The sequence below is a fragment of the Prunus persica genome, chromosome G2 (assembly GCF_000346465.2).
Source record: "Prunus persica cultivar Lovell chromosome G2, Prunus_persica_NCBIv2, whole genome shotgun sequence".
Classification (NCBI taxonomy): domain Eukaryota; kingdom Viridiplantae; phylum Streptophyta; class Magnoliopsida; order Rosales; family Rosaceae; genus Prunus; species Prunus persica.
In genome coordinates, this window is record NC_034010.1 from 14,468,655 (window position 1) to 14,492,009 (window position 23,355).

General features: G+C 37.2%; 3 protein-coding genes across 9 annotated transcripts; 1 reads left to right on the forward strand and 2 right to left on the reverse strand.

Moving 5' to 3' along the window:
* On the forward strand, positions 1,999-4,365 carry LOC18784640 (4-coumarate--CoA ligase-like 5). The gene is made up of 4 exons (XM_007219420.2): positions 1,999-3,581; positions 3,874-3,941; positions 4,026-4,131; positions 4,218-4,365. The coding sequence occupies exons 1-4, from the start codon at positions 2,175-2,177 to the stop codon at positions 4,344-4,346; spliced, it is 1,710 nt and encodes a 569-aa protein (XP_007219482.1). The 5' UTR covers positions 1,999-2,174; the 3' UTR covers positions 4,347-4,365.
* Positions 3,621-8,198, reverse strand: LOC18786031 (protein ROOT PRIMORDIUM DEFECTIVE 1). 3 transcript variants are annotated; one of them, XM_020558213.1, is made up of 5 exons: positions 6,324-8,198; positions 5,024-5,059; positions 4,586-4,936; positions 4,315-4,457; positions 3,621-4,225 (listed from the first exon to the last, which is right to left on the reverse strand). In XM_020558213.1, the coding sequence occupies exon 1, from the start codon at positions 7,735-7,737 to the stop codon at positions 6,475-6,477; it is 1,263 nt and encodes a 420-aa protein (XP_020413802.1). In that variant the 5' UTR covers positions 7,738-8,198; the 3' UTR covers positions 3,621-4,225; positions 4,315-4,457; positions 4,586-4,936; positions 5,024-5,059; positions 6,324-6,474. The 3 variants fall into 3 exon arrangements, with proteins under 3 accessions (XP_020413802.1, XP_020413803.1, XP_007219597.2); XM_020558214.1 differs by lacking the exon at positions 5,024-5,059; XM_007219535.2 differs by lacking the exons at positions 4,586-4,936; positions 5,024-5,059.
* Positions 8,739-16,716, reverse strand: LOC18786146 (acyl-CoA-binding domain-containing protein 4). Of its 5 annotated transcripts, XM_020558109.1 has the most exons (16): positions 16,510-16,716; positions 15,488-15,533; positions 15,136-15,215; positions 14,859-14,984; positions 14,487-14,564; positions 14,296-14,409; positions 14,111-14,177; positions 13,927-13,988; positions 13,402-13,541; positions 13,190-13,316; positions 12,333-12,447; positions 12,107-12,195; positions 11,268-11,351; positions 9,642-9,959; positions 9,507-9,566; positions 8,739-9,385 (listed from the first exon to the last, which is right to left on the reverse strand). In XM_020558109.1, exons 3-16 carry the CDS (start codon positions 15,145-15,147, stop codon positions 9,203-9,205), a joined length of 1,575 nt encoding a protein of 524 aa, XP_020413698.1. In that variant the 5' UTR covers positions 15,148-15,215; positions 15,488-15,533; positions 16,510-16,716; the 3' UTR covers positions 8,739-9,202. The 5 variants fall into 5 exon arrangements, with proteins under 5 accessions (XP_020413698.1, XP_020413701.1, XP_020413700.1 ...); XM_020558112.1 differs by lacking the exon at positions 15,136-15,215 and having other exon boundaries at positions 15,488-15,524; XM_020558111.1 differs by lacking the exon at positions 15,136-15,215.

A 23,355-nucleotide genomic window follows, 5' to 3' on the forward strand; every position in this document is an offset into this window, starting at 1 on the left:
GACTCAAAATATTTTATGAATATATTCCTCAGAAAAAAAAAAATTTAATTATAAATATATATATAGATTCTGCAGTAGCATTCCAACAGCCAAAGTCCAAGCCTTTGACATGGTCTAGTTCTGTGGTTCCTACAAGTTGTTTTAGTTGCAAAAAATGTCAAACAGCTAGCTAGTCCTTGAATCTGTGGGCAGAATTTCATGAACATAACCAAGTGCACAAATTTAACCTAAAAGGGGCCTATCTTTCTACATATACATCTCTATCTCTATCTCCATCTCCTTTTAGTGCCCACCACTATTTTCTGGTGCTCGTGTTTTCAACATCCCACACGACACCAAGACAAGACTATATGTCACTGCATATTCGCTTAAGTTTCAATTCAACAGCCAAACCAAAAGAGGACAAATGTGTTTGTCTGTTTACGTTGAAAAAAGCAAGTTCCAACAAAAAAATTATTGGAGGTGTTGAATTTATAGAATAAAAATAATGAATTGTTGGAGCGAAAATGTAAACAGATTCGCTCCTCCAGAATAACATTCTAATTTGGGTGATAAAATTCTTTAGGATCCATTTTGATGGGCTCCTTTGGGCTGGAGTTCCCGTTTGAGCTTCTTTGTACTGTGGGAGATTAAATAAAGGCCCAAGGCCTCACTCTACCACTTATTTAATCTCAAGGAAAAATTTACTTATGGTGGTCCGTCCAGTTTGCCGGATTTCCCCTTTGGTTCTTGTAGTTTAAATTTTGGCTTGATCCCTGTAGTTTGATATCCATCGTAATTAAGGATACGTCTAAATTTCCATTCAATTATGTGACGAAATAAGCACGTATCCCTCATGTAGAGGTGTATCATGAAATTGAACGGAAATTTAGATGTGTCCTTGAATTGCGATGGTTATCAAACTACATGAGTGAAATTATAATTGAAACCACAAGGACAAAAATGAAAAATCTGAAAAACTACATTGACATAAAATGACTTTTTTGCCTTTTATCTACCACCAAAGCACTTGTAAAGTTGTAATACTTGCGTCCCTTTGTGAAAACTCAGCCTTCATTTTTTTTATTTTTTATATAAGCAATATTGGTTGAGAGGAGAATCAAAAATACAATCTCAAGTAATAAGTAAATGCTCTTACCTATTTGAGCTACGAGTACCTTGCAACTTAGCCTCCATTTTCTCTAGCATGCCAAACTTTTAATCTTGTTTTAAGGCCTTGAGTAACAAGAACAGCATCAGATGTAATATGATTCGCATTAATGATGCTGCTACTCAAGATTTCCAATTTAAAAGGGTGGTTAGGTTCAAATTCTCTTTCTGGGAGGCCTTATTATGTAAGAAAGTTGAAAATCACCAGACAACCTTGGAGACTACTTGCACTTGGGAATAAATTACAACAGCTTTTCCAGATGAAAAAGGCTTTCTGTGCACAATGCCAGTTGAAAAATGAATTGACATATTTTGTTTCTGCCTAATTGGGGACCGTTGAGTTTCTGAGAACTTGTTTACTAGTTCAAGCTCTACGCAAATGCTATAACATTTATAGTAACAAATAAACATGATGTAAAACTCAAATGAGCTCATCAAATCCCATCTAATTTCAACCATAAATGATTTTTTTTTTTTTTCTCTTGTTTATGCCTCAGAGTATGCACTCTATATACTATTCGACACTGCCTGCCTCCTACCCTCGAAAGAGACATTCATAATTCCTGTAAATCACAGTTTGATACCTAAGCAATTCATTAAAACACAAAAGAAAAATTTATGCACGCATGTAAAGCTATGATTAGCAAGAAAGCGTTCCTACTTCGAGAGGAAGGAGACAAGTATTTTGATATACCATTTTCCTTCTTGTTTCTTCTGTACGGCTGGTATATGACACAGGAATTTCTGTCAAGCTAATTGGCATTAGTACATGTCTTATTACGTTATTATCAACCATATTACGTATCTTAAGGCATAATCATAAAACATAAATGAATATTCGTTGAACTGGTCGGCCGGCTACTAACAACATATATATATATATATATATATAAACTTTGATGGACGTTTTTAACAAAGCTAAACCTCGACCTTGTCATACTCAGACAACAATAATATAAGCCAACATACTGTCCTATTTATTTGCTCCATGTTACACCAAACTTTAGTGTACCACATTTGCAACAATGTCTACTGAAGAATTCTCCGGCGATGATCAGCTCTATACCGACGGAAGTATGAACGGTTTTGATGCCAAAACCGGAATATATCATGCCCTGCCCAACCTCGGTCACCTTCACAAAATCCCCACCAGGCCTGACCTTGACACTGCCACATTTGTACTGTCACAGTTCCCACCCCATCACCAGGCCAAGTCACGAGTTGCACTGATTGACTCAGCCACCAACCAGCGTGTCACCTATGCACAGCTTCATCACTCAATTCAGTGTCTTGCCTCAGGCTTGTACCAGGGACTTGGGGTTAGAAAAGGGGATGTGGTTTTTCTCTTGTCCCCAAACTCACTTCTGTACCCAACAATATGCCTGGCAGTGCTATCCATTGGTGCAGTTTTAACCACTGCCAATCCGCTCAACACCAAGTCAGAAATCGGTAAGCAAGTTCGTGACTCGGGTGCCAAGCTTGCTATTTCAGCTCCTGAGGAGCTTCACAAGTTGGCCCCAACTGGGGTGCCTACAATTTTAACATCGAGGCCATTGTTGAGTGGAGACAACTCTCTGTGCATTGAAGAATTGATTGAAGGCTGTGATCCAATTCCAACCGAGTTAATACAAGCCCGCCCAACTCAGTCGGACACTGCTGCTATTTTGTACTCTTCAGGGACTACTGGGACAAGCAAAGGTGTAGTTCTAACACATGCAAATTTCATTGCCGTTATGACAACGCTTAGATGGACTGTAGACGGGACATCAGCTCAAGATGATGTGTTTCTGTGCTTCATTCCTATGTTCCACATCTACGGGCTCGCTTTCTTTGGTCTTGGATTGTTTTGCTCAGGAATCACCACTGTTTTGATGCAAAAGTTTGAGTTCAACACCATGTTGGATGCTATAAAAACTCACAAGGTGAGTAACATACCTGCCGTGCCACCGGTGATTCTTGGACTAGTAAAGTATGCAAGCAAAGCTGCGTGTGACTTGTCGTCGTTAAGGAGAGTAAGTTCAGGAGCTGCACCATTGAGCAAAGAAGTAGTTGATGAGTTCAGAGAGAGGTTTCCTTGGGTCCAGATGAGGCCAGGCTATGGCCTAACAGAAAGCTGTGGTGCAGCAACGTTTTTCATTTCGGATGAACAGGCTAGGGGTCACCCTGCCTCTTGTGGGTTGTTGCTGCCAACCTTTTGTGCTAAGATAGTTGATATTGAGACTGGAGAGGCCTTGCCACCATATAAGGAAGGGGAGCTGTGGATGAAAAGCCCTACTATTATGAAAGAGTATTTGGGGAATGTGGAAGCAACAGCTGCAACAATTGATTCAGATGGGTGGCTGAAAACTGGGGATCTTTGTTATTTTGATGAGAATGGGCTTCTTTACATTGTTGATCGGATCAAGGAGCTCATCAAGCATAATGGATATCAGGTAAAACTCATCTTATCACCAATACTTTACTTGAATGGATACTTGAACCAATATTTCACATTACGACTGATGTTTGTATAATTAATCAAACAATAATGTTAGATGATCACATTTTGAGACCGGATTAGCTACCGCATGAGTGACAATTGATGTTAATTCACTGCCTCATCAAGTGGTCAGCAAGTATGGCCAAAATGTGATCTCTCTAGCATTTTTCTACAAATTGAGTAGTTTTCCAAATGTCAAGAACCAGACACAAGCTCCAAATTAAACTGTTTGAATCATTGTGCAGGTTGCTCCGGCAGAATTGGAGGCAATACTTTTGAGTCATCCTCAAATTCTTGATGCAGCCGTTATACCGTGCGCCACTTAGCTCTCTCTCCCTGTCACTCTCTATTTCTATCTATATCTGTTTCTTTCCATAATACAAAAAACAAACTGTAGGGTTGAAGATGAAGAAGCAGGACAAATACCAATGGCATATGTGGTGAGAGCAGCTAGTCCAGATGGACTCACTGAAGACCAAGTCATTCAATTTGTTGCCGGCCAGGTCACTCCTTGTAATTTTGCCTCTTTTTTCTGTAGCCATCAGTCTAAGAAACACTGTTTTTTAACTTTTCTATTCGGAAATTTCAGGTGGCCCCCTACAAAAAAGTAAGAAGAGTTGGGTTTATCTCTGCCATTCCGAGGTCGCCTGCAAGTAAAATCTTAAGGAAGGAACTGGTTAATTTACAAAGCAAACAGCAAATAGTCTCCAGATTGTGATGTTTTCTTCCTTTGCCATTCCGAGGTCATCTGCAGGCCCAACTCCTTTTACAAAATTCCAGGAGAAGCTAGAAATCTGGAGGACCTTTAGAAAGTCAAACGTGTGATGGCCTGCTAATGCATGAGCGAACATAATTAGTACCCTGTTTAAATATATAGAGGATAATGGAGTTATAAAAATACAGGTTAAGGTGGAAAGAGTTAGATTGCAAAGCATGTGATTGTCATTTGAATCATACAATTGAGTTTTTTTACATTTGAAGAACCAATCCATGTTCTATACTTTAAGAACCAATCCAATTCTCCTCTCGCTTAATTAATATCGCCAACACATATTGCTCACTAATCAAATGTTTGAGTTGAAGCAATTCAATGAGAGGTCCTGAAGACTAATGACCGGAATGAGCCACTGAATCTGTGGTGCTTTAGGTTGTAAAAGAATATCAAATTGGAAAAAGCTATAGAGTGCTCCAAAATGTTATAGACCCATATATTTTAAGACAAGCAGATTTCTTGTGTAACTCATATCTAGTCCTCCAGAAACTAGCCTTGTCATGTTGTTCTTAGAGCATAGAAAAATAGAGTTATGCCTGTACAACAGATGACAGATCAGTCAGTAACCGGTTCAGACAAGTCAAGTCACAAAGAGAAGGAAAAACCAAGTACCAGAAACACACCCCAACAAGATACTGGGAAATGTCCAAGTCGTATTCCTAGAACACAAGAAGTAGTTGCTGTTATCTCCTATACTCCTTACATACCATTTTGGATATGCACTACAAGGAAATAAATCATTTTTGGCATATATGAGGCCCTTAGAATAATGATAAAATTTATACATGAAGACATATGAATTACACAGAGAGTCTGCAATACCAACATAAAAAGCATCAACCAGAACATCTTGGAACTCTTGTATTATCTCTTTCCAACCTAGGAGTTCCCTTGAAAACGATATCTGAGAATTTGTCTTTCCAACTGATTTAGCCAGACGGACAGTGTTAATTGCTTAATGTTGAAACGAAAACAACTAAACTCATCTGGAGAATGAGTCCTCCATGTCATGCTCTACATTCCAATTTACTTTGACAACCACCAAATAAGAGAGATACTAGGGAACTGGTTGATTACTCCAGCATAAAGTCTTTAATTTCCTTATTTTATTTTTCGGAACCAGGAATAATAAGTTTTCTAAAAACTACCCAATTCTGCCATTAGAATTACAAACAAAGAACAGAAGGGGAATCAGGTCATAATTGGTGACTGCAACTTTATGAAAAAATATAGTTGGAGCATGGGATTGCATGTGCCTACATGTAAATGTTATTATTTCTACAAATCTTATTGAAGAAGTTTCTTCCTTGTTCTGATCTACAGGTATTTTAAAGACACTATTAAACAGAAGCAATTGTGCACCACCACAGAAGGTTCCTAAATTAATTGATAACCCCTCTCAAATCCGCCATTAAATGAACTCCTAGGCTCTTTTTCTCACTCTCCATCTTTAGTTTGGACCAACAACATAAATCAGCTAGGAGATATGAAACCCTATGGCATGTGCAAGTTTTCAAGACTTTCTTAAGAGTTCAGACTAGCTCAGAGATTTTCATGTTCTAACATAATCCTGGTTTCAGCACTAGATGAATTATGAGATGGATAATTAATATGGCATAAATAATCCTAAAAAAGTTATATCACTGACTAGCTAGCTATTATTAGAACAGAATTAAGCCTGTGAATGCTTGGGTCAATAGTTAATGAGTAAAATCACGGGTTATAAACATAGACAAGCATGATCTATTTTCAAACAAATACTAAATGATTTTGTATAACAACAAACAGAAGGCTGCAATGATGCAGCCTCGTAAAATACAGAGTAAAATTTCAAAGATCAAGTAAGAGATCCTTTTTCCAACCACAAAATCATACATGTTAACGATATTAAAAGGGATATCTTAATTGGGAACTACAAATCACCGCATTGTGGTTAGGGCACACATTCTTGACTGAAGGGCTCAACTCAAGTTATTTAAGAGATGAAACATGTTTCATACAAGGATAACCCAGTCTCCATCCATAATTCCATCCCTAAATCTGACTGTATTCCTGAAACCTTGAATTACCAATTTCAACTTCCATTCTCCAAGTTCTCTAACATTGGGATAACCCAGTCTCCATCCATTATACCATCCCCATCTACTTTGAACTCCTTGATTTCCTTTTGAGCTGGCATTTCTCTAGTATTTCGACTCCCTAGGAAAACAAGGTCCAACATTTTCCTCCGAACATCATATATCTGATTAGACTGAATGAGGCACCCTTTACTATATGCCTCTCTAAGAAAAACAGTTAAACTATTACGTCTGGTTGATATGTAAAAAATTCCAGGGTGCTTCAAGATAAGCTCACGCACATTAACATCCATAGCGAAATCCCTCCGAAAATGAGCTAACCTTTCAACCTCAACCATCTTCTCTGTTGTCAAACTCAAGAACTCATGAAGAATACCAACCGCCCGTTTCTCATACCTCTCAATCCCTCCACAAGTACGAATGCGGACAGACTCTTTCCTGTCATAAGGCTTCACATAAGGAAGTCTTTGCCAATTCTTCAACTTATCTCTAAACCCAGCCTGGATCTCAAACCCCGTTGGGAAATTGATCGGGAATGCATACTTTGTCTCGAACTCACTCAACCACTTCTCTCTAAATTCCTTCTCTCTCCATTTCTCAATTTCAGCCACTTCCAAATTTTCATCTCTACTAATCAATTCTACAACCTCTAAATCAACCAACTTAAAATCCTTCGAATATTTACCAAGAATGGATTCCCTGAAATCCACAGGCAACCCCAATTCTCTCCTAACCAACCTCAAAGCATGGAGATGAAGAGTGCCACTCACAGACATCATCAATAACTTCTTTACCCGACGGACAACTTCCAGCTCCAATTGTTTCATAGCATCTGCTTCTTCCTCTATTAAACCCATCATTTTCTTGCTTATCCTACAACACAAATTGCGCCGTACCGGATGTGTAAACACCTCAAAAACATGTGGGTATTTGTGAACAAAGGCGCCAATGCCGACATTAAGCCCCACGAGGTTCCTCCATCGGGACATTAGCTGTAAGGACACAAATGGTCCGCGCTTCCGACTGGACACGAGGACATGGAGTTTTAAGATGATATCGAGTTTCTTGAGGTGGGTTGTGAGCTTGTCTAGGTTTGAGTCCCTGGTTCGATCTTCTAAGCGTGTTTGGGCGGAAATTATAGGCTTTCTCCACCTCTTTTGCACAAATGAATTGAAGGGGCCAAACGGGGTCACTTGTGAGCTTAATGAGCAAGCTTTGAATTTGAAGAGGCTGAATTTGGAGCTTTCTAACAGCCTCATGGGGTCTGATTTCTCGTGGGTTGAGCTCCAAAACTTGAAAAGTTTTAAACTTTCTTCAGCTCAAGGCCCACAAGAACCAAACTCTTTGAATCAAACAAAATTTGAGAAAAGGAAAACGAAGCAACTTTTTTTTTTTCATACAGAGTGAGCTAGCAAGAGACAAAGAGAAGGCTGACCAGTTATCGGAGGGCTGATCAGTGATCGTCAATATGAGCTTGGAAAACGAAGGCTTACGCATTTACAGCGTAAAGAGAACCTTCGCAAACTGATGAATCGATGTTTGAAATTGCAACGACGAAGAACCAGAGGAGGAGCAACAATTCCAATACCACGCCAGGAGAGAGATGTATGGTAATTGTCACAAATGGTACGGTAATTGTCACTTTAACTATTGTAATTTCAATTTTTTCAATTTTTCCTTTTAGTTATTTTCATTACCCTCTTGTCAAATATATATATTTTGTTTTTCCATTGATGGAGAGTTTTATATTTGATTGTCTCTTACGTGAATTTAATTGGATGCACTTAAAAAAGTTTTGTGGTTAAAATTTAAATTTAAATTTTTCTACAATAGTGCCACCCATATACACTTGTTAAATATTTAATTTTCATCAATTTATGTAAACACCGTCCATGTGAACGTCACAACTCACATGCACTATTAATAGTGTTATAAAATTTAATAATTGTATTGAAATTAGACTTGATTACAATGAAAAATTATACCTAATCTAGAAGCGGAAGAACTCTGTTCGGAACGAAGAATTACCAACTCATACTAAATTATACTGCTTGCGAAGATTCTCGAAGAAAACCTCAAACTACTCTAATTCATATTTGATTCGTTAAATTAGATTTATTAAGTTAACCAGTCAATTCTCATTGTAATCAAATAGATTTCAGATTTGAAATCTCAATCCTTCTAGTAATTCAATTTGCGACAGTATTTGTAAATTTGTAACACACAAAACCTGACTGACTTTAATCAAAGATTAGTGTAATGACGAGTTGGATTGGCCAAAAGAATTAAATATCACAAACCTTCACCGAGGCCGTGAGAATAAAAACACTTCGAACAACTGTATCTTACAAATCCTTACTCACGATCACTTCAGACAAGAATAGAAATCTGAAGATAGAAAAAATGATCAAATGACTGATTATGGAATCCAAACAACAACGCTTTTATAGAAACATATTCCTATCTTAGACTGTATTTTTCATCCTTACACTATCTTAATACGAAAATCTTACTGTAGGGTCATCACTTCGAGATTTTCCATTCCGATGAAATGCAAATAGTTTCACATATTCTTCCGCTGGCCACTGCTGAGATCTGCCTGAGCTTCTTGTGAGAGTTGTCACAGATAACAGTCATAGGTGCTCCTCCCCAATTCAATATTTTGGAACCGACTTCCATTTTTTCCCCTTTTTCTCAGGACTTCATGCACTGCCCTTACAATTTTTATGCATCGCCGCCGCCACCCCCAGCAATCCACCGCCAAACCCCGCCAGAACCTTGTCTCTGACCAGATGAGGCAAGCTCCATATCTTGTTCCAATGCAGATTTTTGTCCCCGAAGTGCCTGTACTTCATCCTCAATGGACTGCACCGATTCCAGTTTCTTTTGTAGTTCACTGATTTGAGCCTACAAATAGAATATTGAAAAAGAATCAGCTACCATGTAAAACACATTCCATCTGTTAAAGCGCACGTCAATAATTGACCCAAGCCAAATAAGAAAAAAAACAAATGATGGAAGGAGAAACCTCCAATTTAAAGCATCTTGATCTCTCAGCTATTAGTTGCCCTTGGACTGAATGAAGTTCCTGAAAGGGAAAGTTGAAAGGATGAAAAACTCTAAAACATGATAATCACCTTGCTAGTGTATCTAAGGAGCATACCTTGGACAACTCAGCATGAGTATTGTTGACTTCTTCAATCTCCTGCCCGAGCCTAGAATTTTCTGTCTTGACTTGTGAAAGCGACAATTCCAGCACGCTTTTCTCCTCTGTAAGTGTTTCTAGGTCAATTGTGAAATCTTGTTCATAATGATGGTTTTCAGCCCCCTTGGAGTTCAATTCTGCTGTCTTGAAATCTAATTTGTCTATTTTAGTTAAGGCATATGCAGCAGTGACAGAAGCTGCTGCTGCAGCTGCTGCTGGTGACTGGAATATCTTTGGTTGTAATGAGTCCCTCGGTTTGGGCATCATTACAAAAACCTGTAAGAAAAGAAGAGGAAATAAACCAAATAAGAGAACAAATTACATTGACAAACTACATAGAAAATTCATGGAAAAACAGCTGTCTGCAAACTCAGAAGAGAGAACATTAGGCATCAATTAGGCTGTAAGATTCGGCATCTAGTATTAGAGTACTACGCAGGAAGTTAACAAATAACCAAGTTATCACTCTAAATGGTAATTGTCCAGCATAAAGGGCGTATAAAACGTTATGCACTAAGTTCTAATTTCCTTGTCTAGCATCTCTTATTACCTCTTTATATATGATATATATATATATAAATAAAAATGTGCGCTCAGTTCTAATTTTCTTATTTATGTCAAATGCACCCATGTTCCATTTCATGGCTAAGACACCAGAAAGGACTATTTTTCAACCTTCTAATTACAAAAGAATGCAAGACAAAGATCAGATAATAGGATTGGGGCTCAATCTTTAGTGTAATAAATACCCTTTTGGCACTACAGAGGGCAAGTGCATGCCCATCAACATCAAGATTGCAGCTTCTTTTTGGAGGGGAGGTTCCACTCATTCCTTACCCTTTTAGAGGGAGGTATTCATCTTTGATAGAAACCCTACCACAAAGTTGGTTCTAGGATTGGTGATCATAAACTATCTTTCTCTTTCTGAGTTTTTATTATGTTCTTTTCTGTAACCATTATGCATCACCATATGCACAGTAACTGCACAACTCTGGGAGATCTTTTGTTTCAGGAAGTGTATCTTTGTCCTATTCTCTTCTCTAGCTACAAACCTTGGAGAACTGGTACAACAATAGTAGAGCCTTTTGAGATAGCACAGACAACTAGCAAATAAATGCACATAAAGACAATTTATTTAACCGGTCGAATGCACAAATTTGACCATGTTGCACTATACTACCGGAGATTTTTCTTTTCTAAAAGGTGCCATTCTCAAACAAACTTGGATGGAGTTACAACTTTTACATAAACAAGCTCCAAGAAAACTTTAAGCCTGACTCAAATTATTTTTATCCTGACTTGTTTTAGGGTGGTACTACAAATCATCATGTCCACTTTCCCATTGCTACCTCAAGATGAGTATTGCTTTCATCTAGATGTTGATCGCCATGGCCCATGTATCTCAAGTAGACACCATATCCACATATCAGATTAGACAACTTCAATTATGAGTCATGCGGAAGTTACTGGTCACAAAACTAACATTACTGCATTTTAAATATGCAAAATATAATGCACTTGATAACTTGTATTCATACAATATAGACTTCTGAGTAATGAACATGAAATCTGTCATTAACATACCTCATTGCTATAGTTCCCATTATAGCCACCAAAGGCAACCAAATGCTTCTTTCCATCAATAGTCACTGAGCAGACACTGAGTCCCTGTTTCCAAACCATATTCTTAAGTGCAAACCAATATAATAGAATTTCATGTTTACTCATATTAGAGTATTGACACTCAACCCTAACAGATACAGACTATACGAAAACGAACAGACTTTTTTTTATGACGTACATGACTAAGTAATAGGCACAGACAAAACACAAGCAGAAAGAAATATAAAATAAAGAATTGGACCTTTAACCAAATTCTATATTCTTAAGGGGCTTTTTTGAAAGAGGGGAGCTTTGCTTTCCACAAATACTAAGATCTCATCACTATTCTATCACATTCTATTTCTCCTTTATTTTTCTTAACATTTTCTCTCTTACTTCACATGCTTATTCCTGTTTCCTTTACCTTTATGTATATTTTACAGTTTCAGAAATGTTTCAGAACGCATTTAATTTCTTTCTAGCACTCCATATTTTCTTATGGAATTATTGCTTAAGAATATTCGCATTGTCATCACTAGCATAGTTTGTGTAAAGGGTGAACCGCTTTTTTCTTTTCCTTCTGAGGATTGAAAGAATGAGCCGCTGAATGAGAAGAATTTAAAAGGTATAAAATCTAGCCAATTATGCAGGTATGAATGGCATATGTATCCTTTCCATCCCGTATATTACTAACTATGATCACTGCCATGTTCCTGAAGTATTTTTATGGAACTGTATCTCAACCCATGTAGTCATCCAACTTTCTTTTAAAACTGAAACTTGTAGAAGAAACATATATATAATCAAAGAAAGGAACAGACCTCACTTGCAAGTGCATCCCTGTGCTTCACACTGGTTGGCACTGACCACACTAGCTTAGACATATTTAATACCAGAGTTTCTGGGCAACCTGTAACATTTTATAGTTTGTATCATAAAAGCTAGCAAAGGAAATGTATCAACAAATCAGTAAAAGCCACAAGAGTACATATTAAGTGAATAAGTTGTTTCATTATAGATTTCAGTAAAGCATATAATTATGTGTACCATTTTTGTTATCTCCACCGCCAACTATATACCAGTTTTCATCAATTGTTATACCAGCATGACCAGCCCTAGGAGTGACAAGTTCACCCTGAACTTGTGGCTGGGACCACTCCATCTGAAAAATAATGACAAATTGTGGGAAAGAAACAAAAAAGATTGATAATACAACAATTAATATGTGCAGCTTAAAAAGCATGGAGAATCATATTGTTGATATAGGACGAAGTAATTACATTTTCAAGGTATGAAAGAAAACCTTCAAAACTATGGTCCTCTCAAACTATAAATAATAAGTTCAACAAAAACTCTAACATCCCAGGACGTATGGGATATGGTAGAAGGCAAATGGACAGACTCAGCAATTAGATACTTTGCTCTTCATAAGAACCTAATTCTCTTATTGTCCAAAAGCCCGACAAGAACTTCTATTTGATGAATGCAGCCCACCACTGATTTGTATGAAGTTTGAATCTTCTGATCTCAAGAGAGTATACAGATAGAGTAAAAAGAAACATAAGAGTCTTCTTTCATTTAATTACAGGCAGGATAGAAGCAAAAAATTTGAGAAGCTTGTATTCATGCATAGAAAAATAGCTCTTACAATAAATATCAATTTTGGTATAAATATAAAGTGAAAATAATTTTCAATATGGTCTCAAAAGGGTTGGTAGGTAATAGTTGTCTTGCCAGACAACATAATAATTACCAACTAACAACGTTCTACATTCAATTTGAACAAAGACCTCCAATATGCTTCTAGCCCAGAAATCCACTTGTCAACAGAAAAACAACAAATTAAAACATTTTCAAATGCACAGTTTGTAGACTAGTTTTAATGTGATCGGTAAACAACTTACTGTTTGCAAGTCAAGTACATGAAGATCATTGAAGAAAGTATCATGAGAACAACCACCAAAAATTTGAAGGTAGCGTTCTGCATGTACTGCAGCTGTGTGATCGAATCTGGGAGCTGGAGGTGTCTGCCTATCATAACACAAGAAAGTAATGCATAACTCTTCGAAAAGCACGGCATAGAAGTAGTTTCAAATAAAAGTATAAAGATACTTACATTGCTTCCACCACATCCCAGGTCATTGTCTCTAGATCCAGAATATTAACATCATTCCACAATCTTCTACTCCTGTCTTCTCCACCGAACATTATCAGTCTAGAACCAACCAGTGTTGTGGACTGCCCCCCACGAGCTACCTGAAATATAATTGGCATGCGTACCAAACAGTTTCATTTACCACAGAACAAAATCAAATATATTAGAGCAAACAAATTAGAGAAGGAATATCACATATTGAGATCCATTATATGGTCTATTTTCACTTTGTACCATGTGGGCAAAAATCACTTTGCCATCACAAAATTATTCGGGTGTTACAGCTGAGATGGATGTAACATCCATGTGAAATGCACTTGCCTAGGGAAAGTTTATTTTATGCAACTTGAAAAAAAAAAATATGGCAAAGTGATAGCACAGGGGCAAAAGTATAATTCACCCAACTTTGAAACAAAAATAAATAATAAATAATGAAACAGTTGAAAGCACAAAGCACAAGGAAAAACATGGATTTGATCATCATACCGGAACTTTTCCTGAGGTCTCCACGATGCCACAGAGGTGCGTTTCCAGATCAATGACCCACACTACAAGTCCATTAACATTGCATAAGGATTTAACAATATGGAAATTAAAGTGCACTATCAAATGTCTCAGGAGAGATCTACACTATCCATGAACTAACAATATGGCTGTTGAAGTAACAAACCTATTATTTTGTCAGACAATTTCTTCGAATTTCCACCAAGAAGAAGAATTTTGTTTCCCCACTTAACCTATTAAGACAGAAACAAAATTGTTCAACTGCCTACTGAAAACCAAACAAAAGGAGTATAGGGCAAATATAAACAAATAAATACACACAAACGCAAAATTGTGCACATGAATTTTTACCATATTATGAGCAGAGATGGCTGGAAGAACTTCCTGCAAGCCACTGTCTTCAAATTTATCGGAATTGGGTTTCAGTTTTATATTAGACCATAACAAATTTCTAAAGTCAAAGACCTGCAAGAAGAGTCCAATACTACATTACAGCAAAAGAAGGACCTCAAAGTCAAAAAGAAATTGAGCATGTACAATACCTGAACATCGGATAGGTGCCTACCATTACGACTCCCACCAATAATGTATAATTTTTCATCGACTACTACAGCAGCATGCTATAGTGGAAAGAAAAACAGCATGGTAAGTATTTAGTCAACGATTTCTTTTTCTTTTTTTTCAAAACGAATAAAAAATATATTTGTGATAGATAATGAGTGTATATTTCATTAAAGATACACAAAAAGTTTGATTGTGCACTTACCATCAAAACAAAAGCTTTTTTGTGCACTTACCATCAAAACAAAAGCTTTTAATCTTACAAATCAAGGGGAAGAAAGAAAGTGGACTTCAGAAGATATTTCCCTTTGATTTAATCTTAGAGTTTCTTTAAAATTGTAATATAGGTGTACCTTGTAGCGAGCCGGTGGTCGTGGACCAGAAACAGGGAGTGCTTTCCACTGGTCATAGGCCAAATCTGTTTGCCAATTGCTGCCATTGACATCTTTCTTAATCTCTTCTGTTCCCATAGAAGCCGTCTGCAGGTGAACCAATTGTTTTGGCTTGCTTCAGATATAGATCAACAAGAGAGTGCAGGACTACTAAAATAAGTTCACAGATGGAACTTCCATAAATTCTTTTCAAAAGAAACATATTCCTATTTGAGAGGATAGGAACAAAAAGCATCACCACTAGTTTCATTTCAGAAGCACTACGATACAGGCCCACTTGAACTTGTAGCCTATAGGAAGGAATCACCTAAAATGTAGCTATTGACATAGCAGAGCAATTTGAAAAGTGAAATACTAGTAATAGATGCATTAAACATTCTCTTGTGTAACACAGAGTATAACATGCGAACAAAGTGACAGAAAGGAAATTATAGTGGTTTGATCATGAGCAACAAACGCCTGTTACTGTTCGCAGGTTTCTGTTTTTTTTTTTTTTTTTTTTTTTTTTTTTGCTATCTTCGCAAATTGGAGGGCTTCTACTTTGCAGGAGGCAGTTTTTTTGTCATCATAATGAAAATTTGTACCATTACCTGCATTTATATTTGGCTTCAGTGACCACCTCGTCCTCTGTAATATCTGATTGCTAATATTAATCAAATTTTGTTTCAAATTATAAAAATTAAAACAAAAACAAAAAGACTGTTACTGCAACCAATATGGAGGATGCTGCCTTTAAAATTGAAGACTCCCAAGAAAGAAAAGGTATGTCAAAAAAAATGGGACCACCATGGCAAAATGATTCATGATCTGAGATGACTGGTAGTACTCTTATCAGAAAAATGCTAAGTTGGGAAAAATCTCCTTCCTTTCCTTTTTTGTTTCCTCAGTTTAGTTCAATTGCACAAGTAGCCTAATGATAATGGTTTTCGAAGGGACTAACAGGAACAGCGATTAAGCTCTGTTTATATGAAATTATGAAATCTACAGTAACCATCAAGCATGCCACAGAAACTAAAGAATTTATGTTATTTCATATTAATTAAAATGACCCAAAACGGTTCTTATTGATCAGGATGATTTATCCAAATACCAAGTCAACATGCTATTAGTTCTTTGCCATGTAATTACACAACTCCCTATCTGACAACATACATTTCATCCATTTTGGCAGAACTCATCGAATAAAATCTTTGTAAACCTTGTTTGATTGACAGACATCATTTGACATGCGTCAACATATATGTTTTGTTGTATTTATTTTTAGAATTCTGCATATATGTGTTCAGCAACTTGCAAATTATACAGTGTTTAAGTAAAATTCACTATTTTCCGGCACATAGCAACAATTAAAGAAGAAAATCAAGTATAAACAAAAATAAAAACTCATTTCACTTTTCAATCTTCCAAAACCAAAACCAACCCATCATAATTCACGTGAAATAAAGCTTAAACTTCCAAATTTCTACATAAAAATCTCAGAAACCGAAGAAAACTGTCCACATTCATCCATAAATCAACAAACAGACAATTAAACCAGCGACTAAATAAAAAATTCATCCATGAAACGAGTTCAGATTTGATATGGAAAAAATGAGGGGAGAGGTTTATGCACCTGAAATTGTTAGTGAATACAATCGTTGGGAGGAGATCAGGGTCGAGATGGGCGGCCAGAGAGTTGGATCTGAAAGGCAATGTGAACGAGATCGGACGGTCAAGATTCGCTCATTCAGTTTGAAGGATCCAACACTAACGTTATGATCTCTGCATCAACAGGCGAGCAATTGCTCTGTGAGTGTCTCCGTACAGACAATGTAAACAGTAGAAGATTAAAGTCGACGTTTGGACTTGACACATATTTCTTTTTAGGCCAAAGTTACATTTTCTTCACTTTTCGTCCTGTAGTTTCAATTTTATCAATTGTGACTTGTAGTTTCAATTTTATCAATTGTCTTGTAATTTCATAATTATACCAATTCAAGAACAAGTAGCGAATTTTATCAATTTCTTTCACAATGTCAAATGTATTTCCGTCATTATTGATTTTCACAGTCTCAAGAGTATTTCTGTCACTCTTGATTTTCACAATGTCAAGGTTGTGATGATGAATGCAAGTTTATTTGTCTGATGTAGGCTATTTGGATATAAAATTGGAATAAGAAAATTGAGATTAATTTCAAGGATAATCATATTTCTTTTTAGGTAATTATTATTATTATTATTATTATAGAACTAGAAATGGCATAAATAGACAAAAATAACCCTGCTATTGTGAAAGAAATTGACAGAATTCGTGACTTGTCCTTGAATTGCTACAATTATGAAACTACGAGGGCACAATTGACCAAATTGAAAGTACATGGACAAGAAAAATAGGTCAATTACAAGGACAAAAAATGACTTTTAGCCTTCTTTTTAAGGTTTTTTTTTTATAATCACGAATAGTCTTTGAACTTTTCAAAAGTTTTCATTTGAATCCTTCAACTTTATAATCAATCAATTTGGTCCTTAATGTTTTGCTCAACACATCAATATAGTCCATCTCGTAGCATTTTGTCAAAATATTCGTTAAAATTGATCAGATGATCAACTTTAAAGTAGTATTTTCGTCAAAACATAGCCTATCTACCCATAACAAAAAGTAAATCTCACGTATTTTGCTCAACAAAGCTATCTGCTCTCATTAATGTAACTAAATGGAGAAAATATGATATTTTGGAGCAAAAATGTTAGTTTTATGACTAAAATGACCTATATTGTAATGAAAATGCCCTTTTAAAGTTGGTGACTTGATGACATGAAATTTTAAAGACTAAAATGAGGGCCTTCAAAAAGTTCAGAGACTATTTGTGATATAAAAAATCATATGTATAAAGATTTCCTTTTATTAATTCAACAAAAAGGAGTCTAGTTAATAATTCACATACTTTTATATACATACATGTATATACTTTAAGTGGAATTATTAAAATAGTTTGTACTGATATAAATAAGACACATTTTGGAAGTATTTTAATCAATTTATGCTATTTGTTTTTCTAAACAAAAAGGAGTCTAGTTAATAAGACAGATTTGTTTCGCAAGTGAAAACCATGTTCCATAATGTGGGCCTGAAAAGGAATCTCAATGGGGAACAAGCTTGCAATTTGGGCTCACCAAGAAAGAAGCACAAAAGCCACAATAAAGCAAATGACCCAGGATTAATCCAGAAAACTGCAACGGAGAAGGCAACTACCCAAAGCAGCGAAAAATGCAAGAGAAAGTATTACAAGGCAAGGAAGCAAAATAGTGGAGAGAGCAGTACCACTAGACGAGCAGAGAACACGAAAAGGGATGTCTTTGTTGAAGCAAATCTCACTGAGGTCTGTATAACTCAAGCAAAAGGCTGGCCTACAACAGCCGCACAACATCAGTGATCTACTTATTATGGAACTGTCAAGGCATAAGGCTGACCTTAATAGTACGAGCTCTCCGGGGGCTCATCCATAAATATCAGCCTACTGTTGTGCTTTTAATGGGGACCAAGGTGAGTAACAACAGTACAAAGAAGCTATGGTTGTCAACATGGGTTCTATGTCCCACCAATCTGAGCAATTGGGGGGGCTCAGTCTGTAATGGAACAACTGTTATGACTTAGAAATAATTGCTTTCTTGAAAAACTTTATTGATACGAGAATGACAAACGGGAAAATTGGTATCCAAAACATAGCTGCCTGGGTCTATGACACTCCGTACAGAGAAGAGAAGGAGGACTTCTGGGGCAATATGGAGTCTGACTTCCCTCATGCGAACCTTCCTTGGTTCTGCGGAGGGGACTTTAACGAGATCATGTGGTCTTTTGAAAAAAATGAAGGAATTGACCCCTCCCCTTCTATACCAAGATTTCTCCAGGATTTTATGAAAAAGGATGAGTTCTTGGACTTAGGCTACCAAGGCTCGTGCTTTACGTGGAGGGCGCGACGTCAGAATGACTTTTTCATCCAAGAGAGACTTGATATATAAAAAGCGAACTTGAATTGGCAGGAACTCTGGCCAAACTCAATGATCACGCACCACCCCACCGTTGGATCCGATCACAAACCTATCATTCTGGAGACTAACCAACCTTTCCAAAGAGGGAAGAAACTTTTCAAATTTGAATCCTACTGGGCAGAAGATGAGGAAGTAAGACAAATTGTTGAGAGAGGCTGGGCTTCTCAGGTTCAAGATCCGTCAATTGAGAAATAGAGACGTAAGCTTGAGACATGCTCTAAGCTCTTGCAACGGTGGAGTAAGGATAAGTTTATGAATAATAAGAAGAAGAAAAACTCCAAGAATTGTATGTTGCAGGAAAAACAGCCCTGTTGGGAGAATAATCATGATGATATCAAAAGGATAACAGCTGAGATCAATGAGAATTGGGCCCAGGAGAAAAAAAACTGGCACCAGCAGTCTCGAGTCAAGTGGTTAAAGGAGGGGATGCCAATACTGCCTTTTTTCACCACTCCACAATTGCTTGAAGAAGACAGAACATAATTGTAAGGATCAAAGATAACAACGGTCAATGGTACTCTGGAGATTATGAGACTCGGCGTGTTTTTTAGGACCACTTCAAGACTGTCTTTTCCACCGAGGCTGCGCATAATGGAGATGATATCTTATGTTATGTGGATCATGTCGTTTCAAATTAAACCAACTATGCACTGTTGCAAGACACAATTGTTCAGGAGGTGAAGGAGGCGGCATTGCAAATGGGCTCTCTCAAGGCACCCAGGCCAGACGGCTATCAGGGGATCTTTTATCAAAATTACTGGGAGATTGTCCACTACGATATCCAGGGCACCGTAGAGGAATTCTTTGCTGGGAGAACCAGCCTCGGGGCCCTGAATAGTACCAATATTGTGCTTATTCCAAAAGTCCCGAACCCGAAGAATGTTTCCGAGTACCATCCCATCAGTCTATGCAACTTCCCTCTCAAAATTCTATCAAAAGTCATGGTGAACCGCTTGAAACACTACCTTCCGCAGCTTATATCCGGACTTAGAATGCTTTCGTTCCCAACTGGCAAATTCAAGACAACATCCTTATTGCTTATGAAATCCTCCACCTTTTAAAACTGAGGAAGACCACAAAGAAATATGATTTTGGAATCAAGCTTGATATGAACAAGGCCTACGACTGAGTGGAGTGGAGCTTTCTTGAGGCAGTTATGCTCAAGATGGGGTTTGATCCTCGTTGGGTCAACCTAATTATGAGTCTCATTAGAACTGTGAAGTTTGTTGTCACCATCAATGGAAAACCTGGAAAAGCATTCACACATTCCCTTGGAATTCGACAAGTAGATCCTTCATCCCTATATTTATTTCTCTTTGTCAGTGAGGCACTATCCCAATTAAAAAATATGTCATTCTAATTTATTACAGGGGCTGAAAATTGGGAGAAATGGTCCTACTATCTCCCACTTGTTCTTTGAAGATAATGCCCTTCTTTTCTTGAAGGTCAATCTTGTGAACTGCCAAAATGTGAAACAGCTCCTAAATGGTTATTGTCATGCTTCCGGCCAACTCATCAACTTTGATAAGTCATGCGTCTTCTTCAGCCTGAATACTCCAATGTTTATGCAAGCAGAGCTAAGCAATTGTCTTAGTATGACCCTTGTTGTTGATCCTGGAAAATACTTGGGTCTTCCAACTTTTTGGGCAAGGTCCAAGCATGAGGCTTTGACTTTTAAAGGAAAGTTTGCTAAGGAAAGTTGGCGGTTGGAAACAACACCTCTTGTCTCAAGCGGGCAGAGAGATTCTTATAAAGGCCGTGGCCCAATTGGTGCCGACATACCCTATGGGAATCTTCAAATTTCCAAATTTTTTTTTTGCCAAAAGCTGGAAATAGAGGTCGCTCAGTTTTGGTGGGGTCAAAAGGGGGATGAAAGAAGAGTGCATTAGGCTAGTTGGGCAACTCTAAGCTTACCAAAGCAAAGTAGGGGCATGGGTTTTCGTGACTTCCATGAATTCAACTTGGCCCTCCTCACCCGCCAATGCTGGAGACTTAATACTGAACCTAGTTCCCTTTGGGCAAATGTGATTGAAGCTCGTTATTTCCCCATTGACAACTTCCTTGCAGCCAAAAAAGGAGGAAGACCCTCTTGGGCTTGGGCAAGCTTCATCGAAGGAAGGAGAATTATTTTCCAAGGAGCTAGATGGTAGATTATGATTAGTTCTCGTGCTCGGCTATGGATTGATAGATGGGTCACAACCATTCCTTGTGGGCAGCTGCAACCTCAACTCCAAATCAATTATGCCAACATGAAAGTGGAAAACCATCATTGATTGGGACTCTAAGACTTAGAATCTGGAACCAATCAGAGGCTTCATAACGGATGAAGAGGCTACGGTGATTTAACGCATCCCAATTGGAAATATGGGAACTAAGGACCAGTTGATCTAGTCAGGTGAAAAGAATGGGTTGTACTCCGTCATACCAAGATACCATTCTATTCATGTCCAACTGTGAAACCCCATATTTTTAAATATGTATACTAATATTTCATAAAATTAAATATTTATAATTATTAGTTTTCAAAACTGAATAATTGAAAATATATATATATATATATATATATATATATATTTACAAAAGCTGTTAGAATGGCCTTTATGCTTACTAAGCATTTGTTAAAGGTTGACGTGTTGCAAATATAGAGTCCTCAAATCCAGTTAGAGCATGAGGTGGGATATGTAAGTAAGAGGTGTAAGCACAATTGGTATTCATATATATATATATATATATAATCTTAATTGGAGAGTGCTCACTAAGCACTCTACAAAGCCAACGCATAAGGCTATTTGGGGTGGCAGATTATTTTCAAGCCACCCAAGTAGTCTAGCAACTTGAAGACTAGTTGTGTGACACAATATTAAGCTTTCATCTATATCTTTGCCGACTTTAGCGTCCTATAAATAGCACTACCTAATGCTTCTTGTATCATAGGTTCTTCAAATTGCTTTAGTTTCCTAAAAATCGTAGATAGAGAAAGAGAAGAGTGAGAACTAAAGTATGGTGAGATTTTGAAGAAGCTTAAAGTGTTTGGACTTGCGACTGGGAGTTATACAATAGCTTTGGATATGAGGTAGGGATTTTTCTTAGGGAAGCTTTACATAAATTGATTTAATTAAATATTGTGAATACTATATTATGCTTGGTAATATTATTTGATTATTATTCTTGATATTGGTGTTTACATATTGTCAATTATCATTATAATTTGATTAATATTGACATGTTCATATGTTATCGGTGGTGATTGGAATTCTTGGGTTGATAAAGAAATCATGGAAAAGAGGGTAATGGGAATGTTCTTTTGTGTAGTTGAGTCTGACCATTGTAGGGACTAAGTTTAGGCGAGCCCGTGTGCACAGTAGATTAGGAAATCGGCGGTATAATTGTCGATTGGGTGATTTGGGCTTAGAGATCAATAGTGTAGACAAGATGACTAGCAAAAAGAGAATTATGGGATAACTGAGATAGATGTTAGTTTATATAATAGGGCATTCGGAATCACAGTGGTAAAATGCATGATGTGGCACATGCAGATTTGCTTGCCCTATTATATAGATTAACGGGTTGGATAGAATTGAAGTTCATTCATACCTTGCATAAATTGTACATTATAAATCTCGCTAATTACATAAGACACAGGACCCCTACTAAGCATGTAGTGCTCCCCCTTAATGAATTTATTGCAGGTTTTGAATCTGAAGTTTAGTTTGTGACGAGAAAACAAGAAGAACGAATTGTGGATAATTTTGGATGTTTTGTTAAAAGTCTGTTACTTTCCTGTTATTTTGCATGTAAAATTACAATGTAAAGTACTTCGGTTTAAATAGAAGTTTATGTTCAATCTTCATGTTTCTTGATATTTAAATTTTTAGTTTTAGTTTTTCTTTTACCTCACACTCCTAATAAAATTAAAAAAAATTGGGGTTTGACACCAACATCTTTCCAATATGAAGCATCGACCATCTTACTCTCTTGAGGTCAGCCTAAAAGTTTGGAATTTGCTATGGAAGGCAGCAATCCCCCTCAAAATGAAACACTTCCTCTGGAGGACAGTTCACGGAACTTTGGCAATTGAACTGGCTCTTTTCAATCGCAAGATCAGACAAACCCCCATTTGCCCATTATGCAAAGAGCATGAGGAGTTTGTTGAGCACCTTATTTTGCTTTGTCCTTGGGTGAGTCTAATATGGTCTGGAGGTCCTCTTAATTATAGAATTGAAAGGCAAAGTGTTACCTAATTGGATCAATGGCTTTTGGAGTGCACCACAAAAGCACATCTTACGCCAAATCACTATCACTGCGTGGGCTATTTGGAAAGCAAGGAACATAGCCATGTTTGATGATGTGCCCCTTAATCCAATCCTCACCATTCAATCCATCACCTCTCAACTCACAGAGCTTAATATGATTTTGGACGTGACAAGGG